The 25,233-nt window shown below is 40.6% G+C and overlaps 1 protein-coding gene across 1 annotated transcript in view; it reads right to left on the bottom strand.

Moving 5' to 3' along the window:
• LOC134204249 (E3 ubiquitin-protein ligase goliath-like) overlaps nt 1–25,233 on the bottom strand; it is a 49,707-nt gene that overhangs the window by 9,275 nt on the left and 15,199 nt on the right. The window contains exon 2 of the mRNA XM_062679070.1: nt 3,204–4,879. Within this exon, the coding sequence (XP_062535054.1) occupies nt 3,204–3,759 (556 nt within the window). The 5' untranslated portion in view covers nt 3,760–4,879. The remainder of the gene's footprint in view (nt 1–3,203; nt 4,880–25,233) is intronic.

The raw sequence follows: 25,233 nt of genomic DNA, 5'->3' as shown, positions 1-25,233 counted from the left end.
TTTAACATTTTGTTTTGTTTTTATTGCTTTGGAAGCAACGATGCGCTTCTATGCGTTGATATAGAAGGAATGATGTGCCTCCACGCGTTGCTTTGATTCGATAGTTCGACCGCCATTCGTTAGAGAGCGCTTTAGTCGCGTTCGCCTGTTTTTAACAAGAGTGGACTATATTGTTAATATATAATATTTGCCAAAGCCCAATCGAATGATCTTCCGACCACATTAAATGTGGATAGCATGAAATTCTAAGCCTGAACACTGGACATAGAACATACTTAAAATGCACTTTGAGAAACTTTTTTGGATTCGTTAACATGATAAAATATACTGGTCGGAGAAGGAAACGGGAGCGACAATGATAAAAGTGCTTCCCGTGTTATCAAGGCAGGTGGTTGGCATCTAAGGGTCGTTGATGGATTTAGTCAGTAGGGCTAATAAAGACTATCTTGGTCCGATTAAGGAGCTCGTAACGAAAAAATTTCTATCTGCGGTCAAACCTCCATGAGTCGATATTGAGGGACCGTCGACTCATGGAAATATCGACATAAGGAAAAGAAAATCCCTAGTAAGCTATTCGAAGGGACCATCACATATGGAATAATTTGCTTCCATGAGTCGATATCAAGTCATATCGACTCATGGAGCTTTGATTGTATAAATGGATATGCTCCATGTGCTGTTCGCCAGAGTAATTTGGTTTACAAATTCCTTCCATTCCTTCCATTGCTAACTTTGGATAGCCAGTTGGAGATAAGTAAAACAACCAAGAAGCACAAGTCAGATAAATATGGTTACAGCACCCGGATTTTGACTCAATCTGGTCACAAATAAGTTGCAGTAATATATGTGTAATCGTAATAGTGAAAATATTTATAACAGTCTTTGTAATAGTCGATTTTTACCATACATAATCTTAATGCTTGTTGAGCACCCACTTAGACATAATGGATCTGGCTTCTGGTAGCTCCTGGGAGCAAAAAACTTTATTTTCAGGGGATAGACGTCTCGGAAAAATGCATGACTTTCGGCCAAACAAACGGCAAGAAAAGCCGGTAAGCGAAAATTTCCCATGATGTTGACGTAACAACCATTGCACTTTCGCATGTATTTCGAATAATTTAGGGATAAATATCACAAATTTAAATCGTTTCAACCCGCAAGCACATAAATGAGGCTTAGAGCAAGCATCGTATCGATGTTAAACGCGTAATGAGCTGAAATTTCGAATGGTTGATACGTTGACTATGAAATCATGGGCAGAAAACTCTTAAATTTAAAACCATTTTGACGAAGGCCATAAGGCCGAATACGCCATTTGACCCAACAAACCATTAGGTAGAAACCCATTCGACCGAAACGGCAGCCCTTACTTTGCACCGTTCAATGTGGAAAAACGATCCATAAAAAAAATGAAAAACGATCCATAAATAACATCTGAATGTTCCATAAAACGCTACCATAAATCCATAAAATAGTTCGAGAGATTCCATAAAGAATATTTTTATGATCCATGAAATTTTGAAAAATGATCCATAAAAACTATATATTGATCCATAAAATTTCAAATTTGCGCAATTTATATCCTGATGATGATCCATAATTTCAGCCATATAATCCATAATTTTGGTCATATGATCCATAATTTTGATAATGTGATCCATAATGCTTGGAAAGAAGGCCAATGAAACTATATTAATTGATCCACACATTTAATAAAATCTATGGATCATTTATCAAAATTTATGGATCATATCACCAAAACTATGGATCATTTGAACAAAGTTATGGATCATATGACTAAAATTATGGATCATCATCACGATAAAAAAATGCGCAAATTTGAAGTTTTATGGATCAAAATATAGTTTTTTATGGATCATTTTCCAAAGATTTATGGATCATTTGTCATATTTTCATGGGAAAATAGCAAGAATTGTATTGTTTTTCTTGACCATGTTAATGGAACATATTTCCCAATTAATTGCTAAATTTTAGCTTAGTTATGGATCGAAAAATTATTCTTTATGGAATCTCATTAACTATTTTATGGATTTATGGTAGCATTTTAAGGAACATTCAGATGTTATTTATGGATCGTTTTTCAGTTTTTTATGGATCCGTCTTTATCGTTTATATGAAAAAGTATGTTTTGCCGACCGAAACTGTCACTGATTCAAAGTGGACAACTGGTTATTTGGCAAAGAAGTCGTTTGCAGAAAAGGTCTTTTGACCGAAAAGGCAGTTTGGCCGACATGGTCGTTTCACAGAAAGGGTTTCATTCAACCGAAATGAACATACGGCCGAAAATATCATTTGGAAGAACTAGTCATGTTGCCTAAAATACTGTTTGGGCAAAATCGTCGTTTAGCAGCAAGGGACATTTGGTCGAACGGGTCGACATTGTTGGCCATATGGTGGACAGGTGCAGCAAATGACATTTGCGGCCATATGAACCGTTAGGCTAAAAGACATTTGCGGCCAAATAGCTCTTTCTGTCAGACGACATTTTCGACTAAACAATAATTACAACAATATGACCTATTCGACCAAATGGCTTTTCCAGCCATGTGTCACTTGCGGTCAAAGGACATTTTCGCCCAAATAATTTAGACCAAACAACCGACCTAATGGCAAGCACCGGCCAAACGTACAATTTGGCTAGATGTCTTTTTGCGTCACGTGTTATTCGGAAAAGTGGCCTTTGGTCAAATGGTTTTCTGCCGAATGACCTTCGGCCAAACGATTCCGCTCCTTTTTGGACATTTTTTCCGTGGAATTTATTATGGACAAAACAAAGAAGTTTCGTAGAAGTTCATAAGAATTCCTTCAAAATTTTGGAAAACTCTTAAGAGGCAATTGTCTATAGATCTATGCAACGACATTCGAAATAAAATTATAAGTATTGCTATGAACTTGTCGAAAGGAAAGTAACGAATGCCACTTATTCGAATTTACGACTTTTTTACACGTTAACTTTTATCTTACTCAGTAAAGTTATATTGCTTTCTATGACTTTTAAGTTATATGGCCTATCTATTGAAAAAATTATCCGTGGAAAGAAAAGAGAGAGCAATACATTTTTTTCAGTCACTGAGTAGCAGAAAGTTAGAGTGTATGACGCGTGAGATATATCCCCCGCGTGTTCGCCTGTTAAAAAAACACAAACAACTCAGCTTATCTAAATGAAATAATTAAGTACTCACGTTCTTTGTCGTTAATCTTCATCTTATCCAGCCGCGGATCGTCCTTATCGTTGTAGATGATAACTCCGGCGGCGCCTTTCTCATAGGCGTGCCTGACTTTCTCCTCAAAGTTGCAGTTGCCACGCAGAATCAGAGCTATCCACGAAACGCCTCCCATGGGCAGCGGTTCGCCCTTGGTTCCGTTCAAATCGCTGGTGCAAGCCCGGTGCTCGTTCAGATCGTCCGACTTGGTGATATGTACCAACAGACCGGTCCGATTCAGAACCCGCCCTTCCCCGAACTTTCCGGATAGCTCTCCAGAGCTGAACTCATCGTTTTCACTGTTGACGAACGAGTAGTTCAGATAGGCTAGGGTGTAACTATCGAACGCCATACGGTCTTCGGCCGGTAGAGCAAAGGACGAAACTCCGTTTGAGAATTCGGTCGGTTGGGAAAACGAGTTGAGGTCATGGTTTGGCGACGAGTTGGCCGCCACCAGGGAGGCCCCCACCAACAGCGAAAAGAAATTGTTCATGTTCACCTGATGACCTAATGCGGACATTTTTCTATTCACCATCTTCTTCTTTCAACTAAGCAATAATAAGATGCTACACGACACTGTATACCCGATTGAAGCAACACACGTTGACTTCTTCAGCACAAAAACCAAAACATATCGTTGACCTTGAATATTTCAAGTTGAACTTTTGGTACTATCGCAGTACGGCGATATTACGCAGAAAACAAAACAAAACCGCAGGAATGCGACCACTACTTTCGATTGGCACCTTCGTTGTAATCACAGATCAGAAACTGAAGACCCATCAGGTCGTGTCGCGGCGTCACGTTGAGCTGTTTGATAAGCACTCGCCAAAACCGAACTTTTTGCACCCACTTTCTCTACCTTCGCGTCGCAAATGATAAGCGCGAAACCGACCGCTCACTCGAGCTACGTAGGAGGATTGATAGCGAACCTTTCGTTAGAACCGCACTGACTAATTGAATTCGAGCAAATGTGAACTTATCACTGACTCGCCTCGCGCGAAATACTGAACCAAAAGGAATGTTTTCCTTGCAACTTTGCTTTTCTTAAAATAACCGCGCCCGTTTCTTCACTTCTTAGGGTATTTTTCCACACGACAACCGTCTTCGGGGAACTCGTCTTCGTCTTGTCAACAATAAACAGCACAACCGCGCGTCAAGTCTCGGCAATCAATGGGTTGCGGCTGTTCGAAATTCTACGACGGACTTAGTTGGAGGCCGTGCGTCGTCAAAAAGGGCTAATTGAATGCGAAAACACTCTCCGCGAACACTCTCCTCGAGGCAGCTCTACAGTCCCTTTCCAACCAACTTCTTTCTTCCGAAACTATGTTGAGGCAGGGCTGGAACAATACACGACACGGGAGCTGTTGCTTCTAAGTATTATCGCCCTGGTTGCCGTCGTCGTCGTCGATTCGTTGTTGTTTTCCTAGCACTGTAATCACGACTGGTGATGACCCTTCCCTTCACTTCAATCGCAGCTGTTTCTGCTGGTGATCCAACGGCAGCTGCGCTGAACTTGAATGGGGCTTCCGAAAGTCGGTTCTAACTGGTAGCGGCAACCGTGCTGGAGGCGTCGTCGATTATGACGGTGTTGTCAATTATGTAACAGTTGGTAAACGGCTCGTGGGTTGATTCGGTACTACGACAATGGCAATCTGGAAGAATATCGGAAACAAAGTGAAAAGTGTGAGTAAACAGTCGGTAGAACTCGTCATTATAATGTGCTGGAAAGGGCAATTTAGGCTAGTCGCAATCTATTAGGATATACTTTTTTGTACAAGTGCAGTTTCAGTTTTTGGTGCAAATAGGGTAAACTGCCATTGATTTTATCGATAAAGAAAGTTTTGGAGAAAAACTAAAACCTGCAAAAATACTTCGCTGAAAATCTTTATGAATTTCAGCAGGATTGCGCCCCAACTCACAAAACGAGTGTTGTTCAGGACTCTCCTATTCCGATTTGTTTAGTTTTTTTTGTGTTTGGTCATACATGCTATGACCTGCATGAAGGACTGCAAAATTATTAATTTAGATCATGAAAAGACAGCCGGAAAATTTGGATGGACATTGGATTAGTATGATCTGGTACTACATTCCTGGACAGTTTCAAAAAAGTTTCAAATCCAGCAAGGAAAGATCCATAAATTAAGCAATGCAAAAAAAATTAAAACCCCCCTTCCCTTTATGTCTTTGGTGACCATATGGTATCCTAAAAGAGCACATGTCCTCCTTTTTCAATAACAATTGGATGTCTTCCTTTTGCACTAAAATGTTCTTTTTTGTCTTAGCACTTCGTCTGTGTATTCAATGCTGGGGTACACTTTACGATTGTAAAAATTGTCTTGAAAAGAACCGATTTATGAATTTTCAATAATGCGAGTTTTTAATAACTAATAGCAACAAAACCAAAGCCAGAATCGTTTCCCTTTTTGCCGACGACAGCATCTGGGTGATTCATCGTCAAATCGCTGAAAACTCCACCTCAGCATCCACCTGCCGACGGATGCCACTCTGACCGATACTGATGCCGTTGATATTTGTCAGTCAATATGCGAACATGTTAAATGCCAACTTTCCCTTTGACGCTTGTGATTCCTCTATCCTCGTTGCCAAGTGATTATGTTTTGTACATTGAATAAATTCGTCTTTGATCAACTTTCACTATGTATAATGCGCACTTCCAATCAATATCAGCAAAAATACAAATTCAGAATCTTGCGATAAAATTTCGCTTTCAATGGGTGAATGGCTTTAGAAGCTACTGCGATTAACAAATTTTCTTCAGCATCCACTACCGACGGTACTTCGTGCATTTCCTTCAGGTATTTCGCCAAAACATCTTCCATGCATTCTTTGATGAATTCTTGTATGCATTCCTCCATATTTTTTTTTCAAGAAATTCCTTCGTGATTATTTTCTTTGGTAATTCTTCTAGGAATATTTTTGAGTACTCTTCCAGGAATTTACATGGAAATTGCTCCAGGAATTTATATGGAAATTCCTGCCAGAATTTTTCCAAAAAATCCTTCTGAAGCTCCTACAGGAATCCCTCCGGAAGCTCTTCCAAAAATCGCTCCAAAAGTTCCTCCGTGAATCGTTCTGGAAGTCCTTCGAATTCCTTCGGAAGTTCCTCCAGTAACTCATTCGGAAGTTTCTCCAGGAACTCTTTCGGAAGTTTCTCCAGGAACTCTTTCGGAAGTTCCTCCAAAGACTCCTTCGGAAGATCCTCCAGTAACTCCTTCGGAAGTTTCACCAGGAACTCTTTCGAAAGTTCCTCCAGGAACTCCTTCGGAAGTTCCTCCAAGAACTCCTTCGGAAGTTCCTCCAGGAACTCCTTCGGAAGTTCCTCCAGGAACTCCTTCGGAAGTTCCTCCAGGAACTCCTTCGGAAGTTCCTCCAGGAACTCCTTCGGAAGTTCCTCCAGGAACTCCTTCGGAAGTTCCTCCAGGAACTCCCTTGGAAAATCCTCCAGGAACTCCCGCGAGAGGTCCCCCAGGAACTCCTTCGGACGTTCCTCCAGGAACTCCTTCGGAAGTTCCTCCAGGAACTCCTTCGGAAGTTCCTCCAGGAACTCCTTCGGAAGTTCCTCCAGGAACTCCTTCGGAAGTTCCTCCAGGAACTCCTTCGGAAGTTCCTCCAGGAACTCCTTCGGAAGTTCCTCCAGGAACTCCTGCGGAAAATCCTCCAGAAACTCGGGAGTTACTCCAGGAATTTTTCGGAAGTTCCTCCAGGAATTTCTCGGAAGTTCTTCAAGGAACTCGGAAGTTCCTCCAGGAATTTCTCGGAATTTCCTCCAGGAATTTCTCGGAAGTTCCTCCAGGAATTTCTCGGAAGTTCCTCCAGGAATTTCTCGGAAGCTCCTCCAGGAATGTTTCGGAAGTTCCTTCAGGAATTTCTTGGAAGTTCCTTTAGGAATTTCTCGGAAGTTCTTCCAAGAATTCCCCCGGAAGTTCCTGCAGGAATTTCTCGGAAGTTCCTCCAGGAATTTCTCGGAAGTTCCTCCAGGAATTTCTCGTAGGCTCCTCCAGGAATTTCTCGGAAGTTTCTTCAGGAATTTTTCGTAAGTTTCTTCAGGAATTTCTCGGAAGTTCCTTCAGGAATTTCTCAGAAGTTCCTTCAGGAATTTCTCGGAAGTTCCTTCAGGAATTTCTCGGAAGTTCCTCCAGGAATTTCTCGGAAGTTCCTCAAGGAATTTCTCGGAAGTTCCTACAGTAATTTCTCGGAAGGTCCTCCAGGAATTTCTCGGAAGTTCCTTCAGGAATTTCTCGGAAGTTCCTTTAGGAATTTCTCGGAAGTTCTTCCAAGAATTCCCCCGAAAGGTCCTACAAGAATTTCTCGGAAGTTCTCCAGGAATTTCTCGTAGGCTCCTCCAGGAATTTCTCGGAAGTACCTGCAGGAATTTCTCGGAAGTTTCTTCAGGAATTTCTCGGAAGTTCCTCCAGGAATTTCTCGGAGGTTCCTCCAGGAATTCCTTGGAAGTTCCTCCAGGAATTTCTCGGAAGGTCCTCCAGGAACTTCTCGGAAGTTCTTCCAGGAACTCGGAAGTTCCTCCAGGAAGTTCTTCCATGAATTCGGAAGTTCCTCCAGGAAGTTCTTCCATGAATTCGGAAGTTCCTCCAGGAAGTTCTCGGAAGTTCCTCCAGGAATTTCTCGGAAGTTCCTCCAGGAACTCCTTCGGAAGTTCCTCCAGGAACTCCTTCGGAAGTTCCTCCAGGAACTCCTTCGGAAGTTCCTCCAGGAACTCCTTCGGAAGTTCCTCCAGGAACTCCTTCGAAAGTTCCTCCAGGAATTTCTTGGAAGTTCCTCCAGGAATTTCTCGGAAGTTCCTCCAGGATTTTCTCGGAAGTTCCTCCAGGAATTTCTCGGAAGTTCCTCCAGGAATTTCTCGGAAGTTCCTCCAGGAATTATTCGGAAGTTCCTCCAGGAATTTCTCGGAAGTTCCTCCAGGAATTTCTCGGAAGTTCCTCCAGGAATTTCTCGGAAGTTCCTCCAGGAATTTCTCGGAAGTTCCTCCAGGAATTTCTCGGAAGTTCCTCCAGGAATTTCTCGGAAGTTCCTCCAGGAATTTCTCTGAAGCTCCTCCAGGAATTTCTCTGAAGTTCCTCCAGGAATTTCTCTGAAATTCCTCCAGGAATTTCTCTGAAGTTCCTCCAGGAATTTCTCTGACGTTTCTCCAGGAATTTCTCGGAAGTGTCCTCAGGAATTTCTCTGAAGTTCCTCCAGGAATTTCTCTGAAGTTCCTCCAGGAATTTCTCGGAAGTTCCTCCAGGAATTTCTCGGAAGTTCCTCCAGGAATTTCTCGGAAGTTCCTCCAGGAATTTCTCGGAAGTTCCTCCAGGAATTTCTCGGAAGTTCCTCCAGGAATTTCTCGGAAGTTCCTCCAGGAATTTTTTGGAAGTTCCTCCGGGGATATCTCGGAAGTTCCTCCAGGAATTTCTCGAAAGTTCCTCCAGGTATTTCTCGGAAGTTCCTCCAGGAATTTCTCGGAAGTTCCTCCAGGAATTTCTCGGAAGTTCCTCCAGGAATTTCTCGGAAGTTCCTCCAGGAATTTCTCGGAAGTTCCTCCAGGAATTTCTCGGAAGTTCCTCCAGGAATTTCTCGGAAGTTCCTCCAGGAATTTCTCGGAAGTTCCTCCAGGAATTTCTCGGAAGTTCCTCCAGGAATTTCTCTGAAATTCCTCCAGGAATTTCTCGGAAGTTCCTGCAGGAATTTCTTTTAAGTTCCTCCAGGAATTTCTCGGAAGTTCCTCCCAGGAATTTCACGGAAGTCTTCCAGGAATTCTCAGTTCCTCTCCAGGAATCTCCTTCGAAGTTCCTCTGAATTTCTTGGAAGTTCCTCCAGGAATTTCTCGGAAGTTCCTCCAGGAATTTCTCGGAAGTTCCTCCAGGAATTTCTCGGAAGTTCCTCCAGGAATTTCTCGGAAGTTCCTCCAGGAATTTCTCGGAAGTTCCTCCAGGAATTTCTCGGAAGTTCCTCCAGGAATTTCTCGGAAGTTCCTCTAGGAATTTCTCGGAAGTTCCTCCAGGAATTTCTCGGAAGTTCCTCCAGGAATTTTTCGGAAGTTCCTCAAGGATTTTCTCGGAAGTTCCTCCAGGAATTTCTCGGAAGTTCCTCCAGGAATTTCTCGGAAGTTCCTCCAGGAATTTTTCGGAAGTTCCTCCAGGAATTTCTCGGAAGTTCTTCCAGGAATTTCTCGGAAGTTCCTCCAGGAATTTCTCGGAAGTTCCTCCAGGAATTTCTCGGAAGTTCCTCCAGGAATTTCTCGGAAGTTCCTCCAGGAATTTCTCGGAAGTTCCTCCAGGAATTTCTCGGAAGTTCCTCCAGGAATTTCTCGGAAGTTCCTCCAGGAATTTCTCGGAAGTTCCTCCAGGAATTTCTCGGAAGTTCCTCCAGGAATTTCTCGGAAGTTCCTCCAGGAATTTCTCGGAAGTTCCTCCAGGAACTCCTTCGGAAGTTCCTCCAGGAATTTCTTGGAAGTTCCTCCAGGAATTTCTCGGAAGTTCCTCCAGGAATTTCTCGGAAGTTCCTCCAGGATTTTCTCGGAAGTTCCTCCAGGATTTTCTCGGAAGTTCCTCCAGGAATTTCTCGGAAGTTCTCCCAGGAATTTCTCGGAAGTTCCTCCAGGAATTATTCGGAAGTTCCTCCAGGAATTTCTCGGAAGTTCCTCCAGGAATTTCTCGGAAGTTCCTCCAGGAATTTTTTCGGAAGTTCCTTCAGGAATTTCTCGGAAGTTCCTCCAGGAATTTCTCGGAAGTTCCTCCAGGAATTTCTCGGAAGTTCCTCCAGGAATTTCTCGGAAGTTCCTCCAGGAATTTCTCTGAAATTCCTCCAGGAATTTCTCTGAAATTCCTCCAGGAATTTCTCTGAAATTCCTCCAGGAATTTCTCTGAAATTCCTCCAGGAATTTCTCGGAAACTCCTCCAGGAATTTCTCGGAAATTCCTGCAGGAATTTCTCAGAAGTTCATGCAGGAATTTCTCAGAAGTTCCTGCAGGAATTTCTCGGAAGTTCCTCCAGGAATTTCTCGGAAGTTCCTCCAGGAATTTCTCGGAAGTTCCTCCAGGAATTTCTCGGAAGTTCCTCCAGGAATTTCTCGGAAGTTCCTCCAGGATTTTCTCGGAAGTTCCTCCAGGAATTTCTCGGAAGTTCCTCCAGGAATTTCTCGGAAGTTCCTCCAGGAATTTCTCGGAAGTTCCTCCAGGAATTTCTCGGAAGTTCCTCCAGGAATTTCTCGGAAGTTCCTCCAGGAATTTCTTGGAAGTTCCTCCAGGAATTTCTCGGAAGTTCCTCCAGGAATTTCTCGGAAGTTCCTCCAGGAATTTCTCGGAAGTTCCTCCAGGAATTTCTCGGAAGTTCCTCCAGGAATTTCTCGGAAGTTCCTCCAGGAATTTCTCGGAAGTTCCTCCAGGAATTTCTCGGAAGTTCCTCCAGGAATTTCTCGGAAGTTCCTCCAGGAATTTCTCGGAAGTTCCTCCAGGAATTTCTCGGAAGTTCCTCCAGGAATTTCTCGGAAGTTCCTCCACGAATTTCTCGGAAGTTCCTCCAGGAATTTCTCGGAAGTTCCTCCAGGAATTTCTCGGAAGTTCCTCCAGGAATTTCTCGGAAGTTCCTCCAGGAATTTCTCGGTAGTTCCTCCAGGAATTTCTCGGAAGTTCCTCCAGGAATTTCTCGGAAGTTTCTCCCGGAATTTCTTCCAGGAATTTCTCGGAAGTTCCTCCAGAAATTTCTCGGAAGTTCCTCCAGGAATTTCTCGAAAGTTCCTCCAGGAATTTCTCAGAAGTTCCTCCAGGAATTTCTTGGAAGTTCCTCCAGGTATATCTCGGAAGCTCCTCTACGAATTTCTCGGAAGTTTCTTGAGGAATTTCTCGGAAGTTCCTCCAGGAATTTCTCGGAAGTTCCTCCGGGAATTTCTTGGAGTTCCTCCAGGAATTGTTCGGAAGCTCCTCCAGGATTTCCTCGGAAATTCCTCCAGGAATATCTCGGAAGTTCCTCCAGAAATTTCAAGGAAGTTCCTTCAGGAATTTCTCCGAAGTTCCTCCAGAAATTTCTCGGAAGTTCCTCAAGAAATTTTTCGGAAGTTCCTCCAGGAATATTTTGGAAGTTCCTCCAGGAATTTCTCGGAAGTTCCTCCAGGAATTTCTCGGAAGTTCCTCCAGGAATTTCTCGGAAGTTCCTCCAAAAATTTCTCGGAAGTATCTCCAGGGATTTCTCGGAAGTTCCTCCAGGAATTTCTTGGAAGTTCCTCCAGAAATTTCTCGAAAGTTCCTCCAGAAATTTCTCGGAAGTTCTTACAAGAATTACCCCGGAAGTTCCTGCAGGAATTTCTTTAGAAGTTCCTTCAGGAGTTTTTCGAAAGTTCCTTCAGAAATGCTTCCAGAAGTTCCTCGAAAGAATTCCTGAAGAACATCTTGAATTTCACGAAAATTCCTCAATGAACCTCCCGAGGAATTCCTGAGGGAACTAACGGAGGACTATCTGAGGAAGCTAACTGAAAAATTCGGGGAAACCCTTCATAGAACTTCCGGAGGAACTCCTCATGAAACTTCCGGAGGAATTCCTAAAGAAAACTCCGAGACCTCCCGGAGGAACTTTTTCCTGCTGAATTTTCAGTTGAGACTTTTTTAAGTTTTCCATGTTGCACTCTTGATTTTCATAAGGATTTTCTTGGATGAATTTACGGTCGATCTCCAGGAGAAATTGCTTTTGGTGCATTATCAGGGGTTGCGAGGGTTGTCAAAAAAAATTGGACAAATCCTGCGTATTACAAGCTTCTGAGTGGTTTTCAGAAAAAAAGCAGAAGAAAAAGGAATATTGATTGGAATTTCAAGAGCAGTTCTTAGATGAACGTAGAACAGAGAATCTGCTAGAAGAATTTCATACGAAATATAATTCCCTCGAGAATACCATCTGGTACATATATCCGCCCTCCTTAGCCGTGCAGTAAGACGCGCGGCTACAAAGCAAGACCATGCTGAGAGTGGCTGGGTTCGATTCCCGGTGCCGGTCTTCCCTGGGCATAAAAGTATCATCGTGCTAGCCTCATGATAATACGAATGCAAAAATGGTAACCTGGCTTAGAAACCTCGCAGTTAATAACTGTGGAAGTGCTTAATGAACACTAAGCTGCAAGGCGGCTCTGTCCCAGTGTGGGGATGTAATGCCAATAAGAAGAAGAAGAAGACATATATCCGCCCGAAAGTTAATTTTCATATTCGCAAAAATCGTCCTAAAGTTTTGGGATTTAGGGTTCCAATATACACAGTGTGGAATTGGAGATTGAAAGTTGATTGTATTTAACGACTTCAACATAATTGGCATTACTATGAGTGAGATGGCGGGTTTAATTCCTGGTACAGCCGAGAGGATTGTTCGCATTGAAAATTTTCTCCAGGCATGGAAAATCATCAGCGGTCCATTTAATCATTATTAATTATAGGACGATGAGAAAGTGCGAAGCAAATACCCATTATATATACTAAGCTGCGTTGTTGGCATTTCCATCTGTATGAACAACCAGATCTGTATGAACAGCCAGATTGAACTATTCGGTCTAAAATAGTTTGACCAAAATTTGTCTTTGACTTGCCTTTAGCCACTTTTTTGTCATTGCCATAATTGTGTCAAAACGATACATTGATAGATCGTACTTTTAGTTAAGCATCCGAAAGGATATTTAATCGTTAGTAAGCATCATTATTGTCACATTTTTAATCATCCGTCTATTCTATGAACAAGTCTAATAGAAAAGATAGCGAAGGATCTTTATTCAACGCATGGTCCACTACACAACACATGACGATTGGTAGCTCTACTGCCGGTGACAAAGCCGTGTCAAGGGAAGCGCTGCGATTTGAGCCGTTATTATGCGACTCGTTGAGTAACTAATACCCGCGTTGCTATTGGCAATAAGTCCGCACTGATTACAGCAGATATGCGGTGGCGGAACATACCAAGCAGAATACCCCCCAAGGCTCTAATAGGATTAAGGGTCCGCACGAGTGTGGAGCCTTATTGTTAAAGCAGCTACGGAATGGTGAAAACGACATTGTCCTTAAAGCTTGTTAACAAATTGCCTCAATATTAGGAATTTTCTTGTTTTGACAATCTTTTATTGGGTTTATTAGTCTTACGAATGTAGTGGGGTGTTCATTAATGTAGATATAGAACGAAACTATTTTTATGATGTTTGCATTCATCCATCAACGTAACTACATCGCTAGAGACGTCATCAATCATTTGTGATTTCATAACTTCTTTGATTTGCTGCTGCACTCTTTCACATACAATCGACGTCTTCAGTCATGCAACGGAAAAAAATCCCCTATTCTTCCTCGTACAGGTCAGTACTCTATCGAGATCGAACTCAAGTGGCCTTTTAGACACACTCACACCCACCCAATTCATAGCTAAACGAGCACCGATAGTAACTCTTCGATAGCACACGCTTTAGCACAAATAGAGGAATCAGTTTCTTGCATATGGACAACCGGCTGCAGAGCTTACTGATCCGGCCCCCCACAACGACCATCGTCGTCGCATCCATCGGTTTGCAAAGTCGCGTCGCTGTGCCCATGACCATGGTATTGAAATGATCCAAAGCAAGGCTTCCTTGCCACCATCATAGGCAGTGCAGCAGCGCCGGCATCATCGTCGAAGAAACCTGAACACTCAAACGGTCATCCGCCGCCACCTTCCAAGCCATAGAAGCCAGGAGCCAGTTTCTGCGCTTTTTTTCTCCCATACGATGATGGGCGAAGGAAATTGCCCACAAAGTCAAGAATGGTGTTATGGGCCGAACACATTGCGGCTAAGCCGGCTTCTTTGCTCTTGGAGGGATGCCGGTTTCTGTACGGAGTTAACCCTCTGGAAGGCTATAACTAAGAAAGTAATATTGATTGATTGTCAATTGTTTACAAATGAAATATGGTTCACATATTGTTTTCCAACAAAATTAATAGAATAATTATAGAATTCAGTCAATGGGTGGCATACTCTTTTGAAAATATACAAATTTTCTGTTAGGCCGATATAAATCTTTTACAAAAAAAATATGTCCCGGGGACATTGACATTGTCCCCCCCCCCTCGATTTTTTTGGTGAAAATCATCAATTTGAGAGAGCAATAATAAAATTTCCGAAAAAATATGCTTTTCTTATTGATTCTTTACCAGATCCAATTAAAGAACTGAAGTAATCTCAAAATTCACAGAAATAAAGGAAGATAAAAAATTATCTAATCCGATGAGTATTATCAAATAAGCAATGTTATTTTTTTTAATTGGTCACTGTCTTCAACATGTAAATTGCACAGACTGATTGTTTGTCTTAATCCCATTTTTTCAAAACTAATTTGCTAATAATGAATTAAAAAAACTACGGACTTTTTTTAAGCAGTTTAAATTTTGGAAAAACCAACAGTTTCTTATATATTTTTTGGACATATTTTTTAAATATTCCTTATGACACTTATGTAAAATGCACAATCACCTTAGGAAGCAAAACATTACATTATAAATTTTTACTTGAAACATGTGGTTTACTGCAAAATAAAAATGAGGCAACATTATTTATTTATATTTCGTTTCCAAAATATTTTTGATGATGATGATGATTTTTTCTAATTATTAATTATTAATTATTAAGATTAAACAAAGGAAAAAGCATGCTGCTTTTATAAAATGTCCGTTATATACACAAAGAGAGAAATATTTTTGCACAATAATGTCCATTCGCGAAGGTTAATGATCGTGGTACTACTGCTGCTGCTGAGAAGAAACCAAAAGAGACGTCCAACTTGTTGTTGATTCACCGGCTGCGAAACCACGTTCGAGTAAGCTGCAAACACGTAGTAGGTTCGTTGGTTGGTTGGTACACACATGAGCAGTATACAAATGGGGACGAGAGAAAAAAGGGTCATTGAATGCACCAAGGTTAATTTATATATTTTGCTATTTTCATTTCGCGATGCGAGGTATGCGAGACGCGCGGAATTGTGCTTCATCTCTCCAAATGGCGTCGGGGAGGTTTGTTGTACTATTTGTAGGCTGCCCCGAGGCTAGAATTAAAAGGAAGAGACCGTATTTGAAACCGGCATGATTTGCGTCTGCTTGGATACCGTTGGACGAACAAAGGAATGTTTATATGAACGAAAGATTAAATGAACTAAGTTGCATCGAATAGGGTATGAAGACAAGGATAGTTAGGCGCATCGAAAATGCGATTTTTTTATTAGAAAATTCTTGATTTAATTATGCGTTAATCAATCATTGATGTGAATTTTGGAATATTTGAAGTATCTTAGGAAGGATTATAAAAAGGTTTAACAAAAAAACTGTAATGCATTGAACATGTTTAGTGGCCAGATAAAATTTTCAGAAACGTGAAGAAAATTCTGGAAGTTACCCATATTAAAGTTACCTGAATTTCAAAATTCTGAAAAACCTCTCGGATTCAGGCAATATTTATGAAAGCTACTAACATGAGAAAATGACGCACACGTGCTGAATGATTTATTGTGGCTTGTATTTGAAAGAATACTACTGCAACCGAATCAGTACGTACTGCACTGGTAAAGATTTGCTTCTAGAAACTTATGGAATTTAACAATTTTTCTGGAAATTGAAATATAAGTTCCATAAAATTTCACTTGGAAAAAGAATGTTGGAAATTTTGTTTGAAAATTCATGAAGATTACGAAGAATTTCTCATCAGATATCTGAAGATCCATAGCTTCTAATCCAATCGAATCAGGCAAATTGCGGCGATGTCTCGTGTGCGTGAGTTTTTCTGACTTTCCCGTATTTTTCTTTATCAATTTGACTCATGGACGAATCATGCTTGCTAATATCGACTGGCTGAAAACTCCCTTCCACAGGCCCTTTGCCTCCCTGGTACAGCCCTTCGCAGTTACTTCAAAAAGAGTCCGGTGCGTCTTTATTATCAGATGCTCATTGGAGTTGCTGCTGTTAAACACGCCATATGCGTTGCAGCCCATAGAAAATCCGAGGCTTGACCGAAGAAGCTACACTCCATTAGCCCGAGCCCAGACACAGAAAATTGCCTACATGCAAAGACTAGAAGGACGAACTGCACTATCACGATCTATCACGATCGTGGAAGAGTGGATGCGCTCCAGGAAGTTAGAATTGGCACACCAGAAGACCAAGTTAATGGTCGTCAAAAACCACATATCGGTCCAGGTGGCGGTAATCAGAGTTTTCAACTGAGAAATCTCATTCAAAAATTCTCTAAAAGCAGCAGGACATGATGCTGGACGACAAGCTTGACTTCAAAAGCCAAGATGAATACGCTTAATGCATCTACCCGAATGATGTCTAACAGATCAGCAATGTGCTCGAGTAAACATAAACTATTGGAAAGCGTGGCAGTATTTATTCTAAGGTATGATGACCCCGCATGGGTCATTGCGCTTAGCGAACAGACAAATGTGCTAAAAAAATGAAAAGCACGAACATTCATGTTTTCAAAGGTTAGCAACGCATGTCCCACCGTTTCACATGATGCATAATCTGCATAGCGTGCATAATCGTTGGGATGACGCCTATTGAACAAGTACTACGCGAAGATGATGCGCCTGCGTACCAAATGGTCTCATACGAAGCCGAACCGAATACGGCACTACCTCAACAAACAGTAACCTCGTTAAGTAGCTTAACTACACTGAAGGGTCACATCTGTTCGCAGAGTTTTTATCTCTACGCCATCTTCTAAAAGCTGTAGTGATTGCTACTTGTACGCAACGCCTTCGGCTCCCTTCTTTAGCACCTGGATAATCTTCCCCGCCCTGGTGCGTTTCATACTGCGTACATCATCTCCCAACCCGATCAAGAATGCATAACAAAATTATAACAAGGGGAGTTATTTATTTCAGAAAAATAATGTAACAAAATGTGTTATAAAATTGGCTGGTTAGTTGTTAAAATAACAAAAATTATATCAAAATTCCCTCTAGCCGTAACATAATTATATCAGAGGTTGTTACCTTCATTTCAACATTATAACAACCGTTGATATGATTATGAGGTACAAAAATCTACTTTCATGGTAATTGCCTACATCACGTATAAAAAATGTGGTACGCTACAACGCCGGATTTCCATCCATAATGTAGGCAATTAACTTTGTACTAGCTTTTAACATCGAACATTGAGTCAAGTTATACTGGAGGTGATTACCTCCACTTTTTTCCAATACCAAAAAATGTAGGCAATTATTTTGTGTAAATATACATAACTAATGTTGTTTTAATTTTGATATTAAATAAAACTTGCCGAAAACACATTTTTATCGAATTATCTAATTATAACACACGTTGTTTTAAATAACAACCATTGATAGAATTGAGTTATAATTTTGTTATGTATTCCTGATCGGGAACATCGAGAGCTCTCTGCACTACGCATCATTTTGGGAACGTCCGCCTACTTGTCTTTATCGCTCTTGAGTAGCAAAGTCTCCCCTATACCTCGTATTCGATCAAGGAAGAGTTATCACTTGTTTGTATTGTTCGAATATCGATTTTCGACTATTTATTATCGATAAATTATAAAAAGTTTTAAAATAGGAAAGCAACCAATCCCGTATATCTATCACAAGCACAGACATCAACATCAAACAACTTGCGGGTTTGAATCCTATCTGTAGCGAAGCGAACATAACAGCACGAAGACGCTGCTGGTAGCAGTCTCAACGGAAAACCATCGCATCGGTGATGATCGTCGGAGTGGTTGCTGCAGATCATCCAATCTCAACTATGGCAACGATAGCATCAAGTTGCTGCAGCCAATTTTGCCTGACTAGTGCTGCTCGGGAGCAGTCCCAGAAAAAAGTAAATCATCGAGTGGCCGTCGCCGACAGAAGCAGCACAAAATGATTTCCAAATGTAAATTACATGGAATAAGTGATCTTTGACAGTGGTTGATGAAGCAATTTTAGTCTTGTTTTCTACTATAAAGTAAATTATTATCGGATCAACTTTCTTTTCAACAAAGTCAGAATCTTGCGATAAAATTTCACTTTCTATCGCTTATTGGTTCTAGAAGCTACCGCGGTGAACAAGTTTCTGCAGCATTCACCGCCGAGGGTCGTCACTAATGTCGCGGGGACCGTTATTGACGCCATCATTGCTTTTATATTTTCGGTCACTTTAAAAAAAATCGTCTTAAAAAAATTCTCTTCCGTTCGAAATTGTGAGAGCGCTCTTTGCAGAATGGATCGCGCGCGTGGGAAAACAACTTTATTATGTCCAATAAAAAAGTCTATTGTCCTCGACCCTTTATAACCGTTAAGGGTGCACATAATATTTGCGCCCATAACGGTTGACAAAGGGGCGGAGCTAATAAACTCACTTTCTTATATACATAAAAGCATTAAAGCCATTTTTCAAGATTTCGTAGTAGGAATGGGCGTTTTTCGGAAAAATATCGATACTGTCGAATCGATGTTTTTATTATCGAAATATCGATGCCGAAAAATATCGGCGTTGAAACATCGATATATAAAAGCACGAGCAAAAAAAAAATTGAAGCTTTGATTTCCCACTTCAGATCATCGAATCACACATCAAAGATTCGCTGTTTTAACAGATTGTGCCTTATGTGCTATATTTTTACTTTGAAAAAATCGAAATCCGATACCAGCAACAAAAATTCGATACGGTCAAATATTTAGGCATTTCCAATCACTTACGTCAACGAACCTAAAGTCAGAATCTTTCGAAAAAATTTCACTCGATGTTTCAGTATTTTGGGTACAAAATGTGTAAATCCCAGTCTTCCCACGAACCTGAACTGAGTTCAACTTGAGTATATTTTTCTTCAGTTGCGTTCAATACCAAACCCGCTTCGCTACCGTACTCAGGTTCGGGTGTATACCGTGTACCGAGCGGTACATGTATAAACTGAAGTACAAAACTTCGGTTCGAACTGTGGTACACCAAACACAAACGAGCTATATCCGAACAAAAGACGAAGTATGTCACTGTAAACTTCGACGAAAAGAAGCGAAAGGAGAATGGGAGAGGCTGTAAAGATAAGAGCTGAATGCTAGTGTTCTGATCCAGCGTTCTTTTTATATGTCGGGAGAAAAGTTAGAATATTTTTTTAATTTGTTTTATTTTCAGCAGAGAATCAAAAAGAATAATGCAAATCGTTTATTTTTAAAAACGGTGCAGATCCATTCTTGCTTCATTTTGCCACCGGTGCAGAAAAATCTACACCCTGCCGAAGTGAGTGTAAGGAATTGTCATAAGTTTCCTTTTAGGTTTCTTATTAGGTCTTTCGGGTAGCTTTGTTTTTATTTTATTATCTGCTGATATCTATGCCTCATTGAAATTATATTAAATAATTTATATCAATGCAAACAATCTTTATCTTTATCCAAGAACTTTCTATAAATGTACAATTTGTTATAATATTTATGAATTATTCCAATTTTCAGTGGTTAAAATAAAGGGTTAAATATATCACAATCAACAAAAGTAGGTAGACATTAAAAAAGGGAGATCAAATTTCAGGGTACATGTTAAATTTTTATAGAAAAATCTTTCTATATTTAATATTACCTGGCAGATTAATATTAGTTATAAACATGTTCATTATTTCTACTTATATGTTTACTTTATATAATGTAGTGAATCGATTAGTCAGTCTATTTTAGCTTTTTCAAACAAATATTGACATAATCTAACAGTTTTTCACTGTGAAGTTCTGAAATTTTTAATGACACACAGTGATCTGGTGACGATGATTCCTTGAAGCTGAGGTCCTTCGGTCAGGGACACTGTGAACTATTTTTCAAATAATGTAATCTCAATCTAAATCGGTCAGATATGCTATGCTATGCTATGCGGTCAAGAACAGTGTTCTTGGTTTAACTTCAATCAGTTTTACGCATCATATAATTTTTATAGCAATAGGTTTAGGTGGACTTCAATTCAAAACTTGGATCATACACATATCTGATTTTTTCTGCTATCAATTTAAATGTATTGTGTAATTATGTTCTATTGATGTGAAATAATTGGAGTAAAAGAAAAAATGTCAAGTTTCCAGAGACCGACTTTGAAGTAAATCCTGCAACGTGCTATTTTTTTTTTAAATTACTCGCGTAGAAATACATAATGAATTATAAATACATAGTGAATAATAAATTAATAAATTATTTATGTTGAAGTCCACAAACTCATTATTTTTGGATAAAACTCAAATTCTACGATCATTTTGATACAGTTATCGAGGGGTGACAATGGGTCAAATGGGGTTGAGAATAGGTCACTGTTTCAGCAGCTTAGAATGTTTTTAGTGCAAGAAAACTAATTAATTATGAAAGTCCTTTTTGAACGATTTTGTTATCGACCTCTTGGCTGTCAGTAACAGCGTCATCCCCGATGGCGGTATTTGAATTTATCTTCATTTATAATAGTTTTTAAATAAATATAAACATATAATATGATTGGAATCCAGTAACTTTTCCACGGCTAGATTCCATAAATTTCTAGCATTCTCAATTTATCAAATCCTACAAGGGCAATTTGTTTTTTTCAAGATTTTCCTACTATGTAAATATATTATTAACAATAAACAAAACCTTATGCCTAACTATGTTTTACGTTTTCAATTTGCAAAATTAAATTACAAAATGTGTGTAATAATTTGTGCAATATAGAGTAGATATGGAAAAACATTAAAAACAAGACAAAAATATAATATAAATCCTTGCATAAATCTCAATAATATTTACTTGCTATTTGATATTCGATAAATTTGATTGACGGCATCACCAACTCCATGGAAAACATGTGTTGGCAGTAAAAAAGTTGTTCGTATTTGCGGTGACAAATGTTGCACCTCCCGTCCCGTGTATACCGTTCGGAATAAACGAACATAAGTGTGAAACACAACTCGTCAGCTGTATAGACTAACGCAAAATGAACTCCCCCAAGAAATGATGACGTTTGAGCGGGTCGCATAATGAACGCAAAATGAACTTTTGTTCGAGAAGACGACCCGCTCAAATGTCAAAATCCTTCGGGTGAGTGAATTTAATGAACTCCTGCACAGGTCTATACCCGTACCGTACCGAAGTTTGAACTTGGGTTTGAAAATGAACTCGAACGCAAGTTCAGAGGTCGCGTACTCTTGTACCGAGCGGGTTTGATGTTCGTTGGGAAGACTGAGATCCAATACAATCATGTAGAAATTGATATAACGATGGAAACAAACCGTAACACTTACTACCAGCCCCTGAGCAATACGTGCTGCTATACTAATAAAATCCATTAGGGGAAGAGGCCCCAAAACGCCCCCCCGGGGCAAAACGACTTTCGGGTTTTCACTAATATTTACCATGTTTGAGATAGCCTTATTAAAAATAGACGTGAAATTATGTAGGTTAGGCGAAAAAAGTGTCAAAATAATACATAAGAATGTAGGAAAAACTGAAATTTTCCACATTTTGATGAAACATCTAACATTTCGGCGAGGCAAAACGCCCTAGTGGAACTATCCTACAATGTACTCGCGTCTCCACGCACTATTCATACCAGAATGCTGATGTGCCGACGCATGGTACGTTGTTCCCACAGAGCTGCCTGCTAAAAGGCGTTTTGCCTCATGAGTTTTCCGGCAAAGAAATATCACCACTTTTTTGAAATGTGAATATTATCAATATGATTGAGATTTTTTCTAATTTTAATATGGCATCAGCTAGCTATATTGTTTAACTATCGCGTGAGGTAGAAACACCCATGAAAATCGTTATAGCTAAGGCATAAAAGCAATCTATGCTTAGCTAGGGCATATTGCCCCTCCTTCCCCTACATGCAGCTACGCAATTCTAAGTCGCCTTTGCATACAACCCGATTGGGTTGCATCTTTGAGTGTTTCATCCAGCTTCTTGGCCAGAAAGTCGAGCTGTTAGACCACTGCTTTGATGATTAGTGTGGGTTCTCTGGTCATAGCAGTAGCCATGTTCAATACCGAACTCTTGACAGGTGCGCTTTGTGTATTCTTTATTTTTTATTGTTTGTTGGATCAACAGGCTACATTTAGCCCCAACCAAGATGAATACAGTACTAGGTGCTCCAATCTGCCAAGTTTGTGGAAGTTAAGAAAGGGGGGTGAAAAATTCATTTTCAGTGCAAAACGAAAACAAACCGGATGGCTCTCCCATAGGGGAACTGTACCGGTTTTGGCCATGTTCCTAATTTGGCCAATTTTGCGAAGAGCTCCAAAAATAAAGCAATTCGTGAGGGTTTTATTAGTTCCATAAGAGGATATATCCCTCACGGTTCAACGCTGCTTTCAACTGATCGATTATTTTGGAAAAATATTTTTTTTTATTGTCTTTATTAATGAGGTTTTCGGCTCTTGACCGGTTCACCTCATTGGAAAAAATATGTATTTTCCTGGGTTGGCCAAATTAGGCACTAAGTTGGCCAAAACCGGTGCACTTCCCCTACTAAAATCCAAGATGGCTGAATCGTGAATTTGGCAGATTAGAACACCTAGTGGTGTATTCATTTTGGCCCCAACGATGTAGAGTATTTGAAGTGCACATGAAAAGATATTGTTGATATCTCTCATTGAACGCAGTAACTCCAATTTGATCAGCTGACATCGGCTTTCGTAACTCGGTGGGCGAAATGGATTCTGTCAAGGTAGCCTACGAAGTGCGAATCGAAGGAAACGGCGATGAACAGATTCGATTCTCTCAGCACCGTTGTTGTAAGACGGCAGACAACAGAACAGTACTTACGCTTAAAATCAATAACACAGAGATGTGTTTGCTTCACACAAAACGGACATAATGCAGAACAACACCTAGATGAGCGGCAGTTACACAGGCACGAACCAATTGGTTCACTTTTGGTTCACATTGAGTTCCAAGCACGAAACTTCAAAGTTCACTTTTGCGCGCCCACCATACAAAAAATTACTTAAAATGCGAGCTGATTAAGCCAAAACATCTCCTCTAATCCAAACTTTTGGTTGCTTGGGTTGGCCGGGTTTACCACCATTCGGTTCAGAGAGGGCATTTGATAACGAGGTGTACATCGTTGAAATAGATCAAGAAGATCAGTGCTCCTAGATGACTCCCTTGTGGTATACCGGATGGTGCATGAAAACGTTTAGAGGTGCATTCCCCAATAGCTACGGTCACATGGAGGTCAGAAAGATACGAATGAAACCAGTCGTGGGCTTCGTGGCCGTGCGGATAGCGACGTCAATCGTCTAAACGCATGTGCTATGGAGTGTGGGTTCGATTCCCGTCCCGCTAAAGAGAAAACTCTCGTGATCGAAAAATTCTCCACTTGTCCATTGGCTGTTATGTGTCCTGTCCGTTGTCTCATGCTAGCTGTTAAGTGTTCAGTCTGTACGGCTTCTGGCCGAAGACGGTGTCCCTGTCTTTTTTTTCATCAGACTGTCGCTGACTCCGAATCGGTCCAGATTTGCTGTTAAACTGTTTGTGACGTAGGACGTCACAAACAGTTTAACACTAAATTGGTGGAAGTTGAGCGACCATGCTGATCATCACTAAAAAATTGTTTACAGTGTGAAAGTATAGTGGTTCCATAATGACGAGTTCTAACAGCTTCGAGACGGCACATAATGACGTAATCCCTCGATAGTTGTTCACATCGCGTTTGTAGACTGGAAATATTAGTGCAACCTTCCAGCAGGAGGGAAAAATTCCATTGATGGAAAAATATTTCAAGCTCTTTGCCATATTATAAGCTTAAGCCATTGATGATCGAAGATCTCAACAAGAAAAGAAGTGGGACGAACGAACTGTCGATATATCTTTTGATGAAGACGGCCGGTACGCCATCGGGTCCAGGATTATGTGACGATTTTAGCTGATTTGCGGCTCTCATGACCATGTCATTATCAATATTGATTGCACCCAAGGACTGGTTGTTTAGGAGAATGTTCCTTGCTTCTATAGAGACTTGGCTGTCACTTATCCTTTCGAAACTGAAAACCCTCGCGAATTTTTCGGCAAATAGGCGGCAAACTTCCTGAGTAGTTGAGCCGATTTGACCATTCAAATTCATTGTCGATGGAAGCCCGGATTCCTTGCGCTGTTCGTTGACGTAATTCCAGAAGGATTTTGGTTTAGATTTGAATTTGCCCTCAAGATCTCGTTGGTACCGTGCAAAGCTTTGCCGACAGGCTCGTTGGTATTCATGATTAAGCCTCACATAATGGTTTCTCAGAGGTAGCGTTCGATGTTTTGAGAAAATTCTGAAAACTGTTCCCTTAGTGTACTTCATTTTTCGAAGTTCAGTCGAGAACCATGCTGGGTCAAATCCTTTCTGTGATGTCTTTGGTAGGAGAAGTACGGGTAGCACGTCCATAGAGGTCAAAACGCGCCACCCTTGAATAATACTAACTATCTCCATTGTGATTATTTTCAATAGACTATACGATAAAGCAATGAAAAGTATTGCCTTTGGTTTTACTCTTATTATATATGAAAAACTCAAACGATTTTTGCATGTTTTGATGCAATTTTGGTTCGGTGGCATTTAGTATCACTGTTATACATTGATAAATTAAAAATTAAGTCATGAACCATACTGCTTAGTAATATTCTTTGTATTCCAATCCTTCCCTTTTCTGGAACTACATCAAAAAGAGGAAGAATGACAACGGCATCCCCAGTTTGGTGATATTCGATGGAACTACTTCAAGAACAAGCAATGAAGCAGCTAACCTTTTTGCTGCCTACTTCGAAAGTGTTTTCTGTAGAGCATCTCCTGTCCGTCGCCAGAATTATTTTGGTCAAATACCTTCCTACAACATCAGCTTGCCATGCTTTCAGTTTTCTCCTGATGAGATTCGAACATCTCTGGATGATCTTGAGTCTTGACACATCTAAACATCCAGGAACAGACCATCTTCTTCTAGCATTTTTTAAGAATTGCCACGTTAGCGACCTCAATTGCTGCAGTGATCAACCGCTCGCTACAAGATAGAGTGTTTCCTTTC

The sequence above is a fragment of the Armigeres subalbatus genome, unplaced genomic scaffold (assembly GCF_024139115.2).
Source record: "Armigeres subalbatus isolate Guangzhou_Male unplaced genomic scaffold, GZ_Asu_2 Contig486, whole genome shotgun sequence".
Lineage (NCBI taxonomy): Eukaryota > Metazoa > Arthropoda > Insecta > Diptera > Culicidae > Armigeres > Armigeres subalbatus.
Note: the sequence above shows the minus strand (reverse complement) of the source record. Positions and strands in the feature narration are given on the sequence as shown.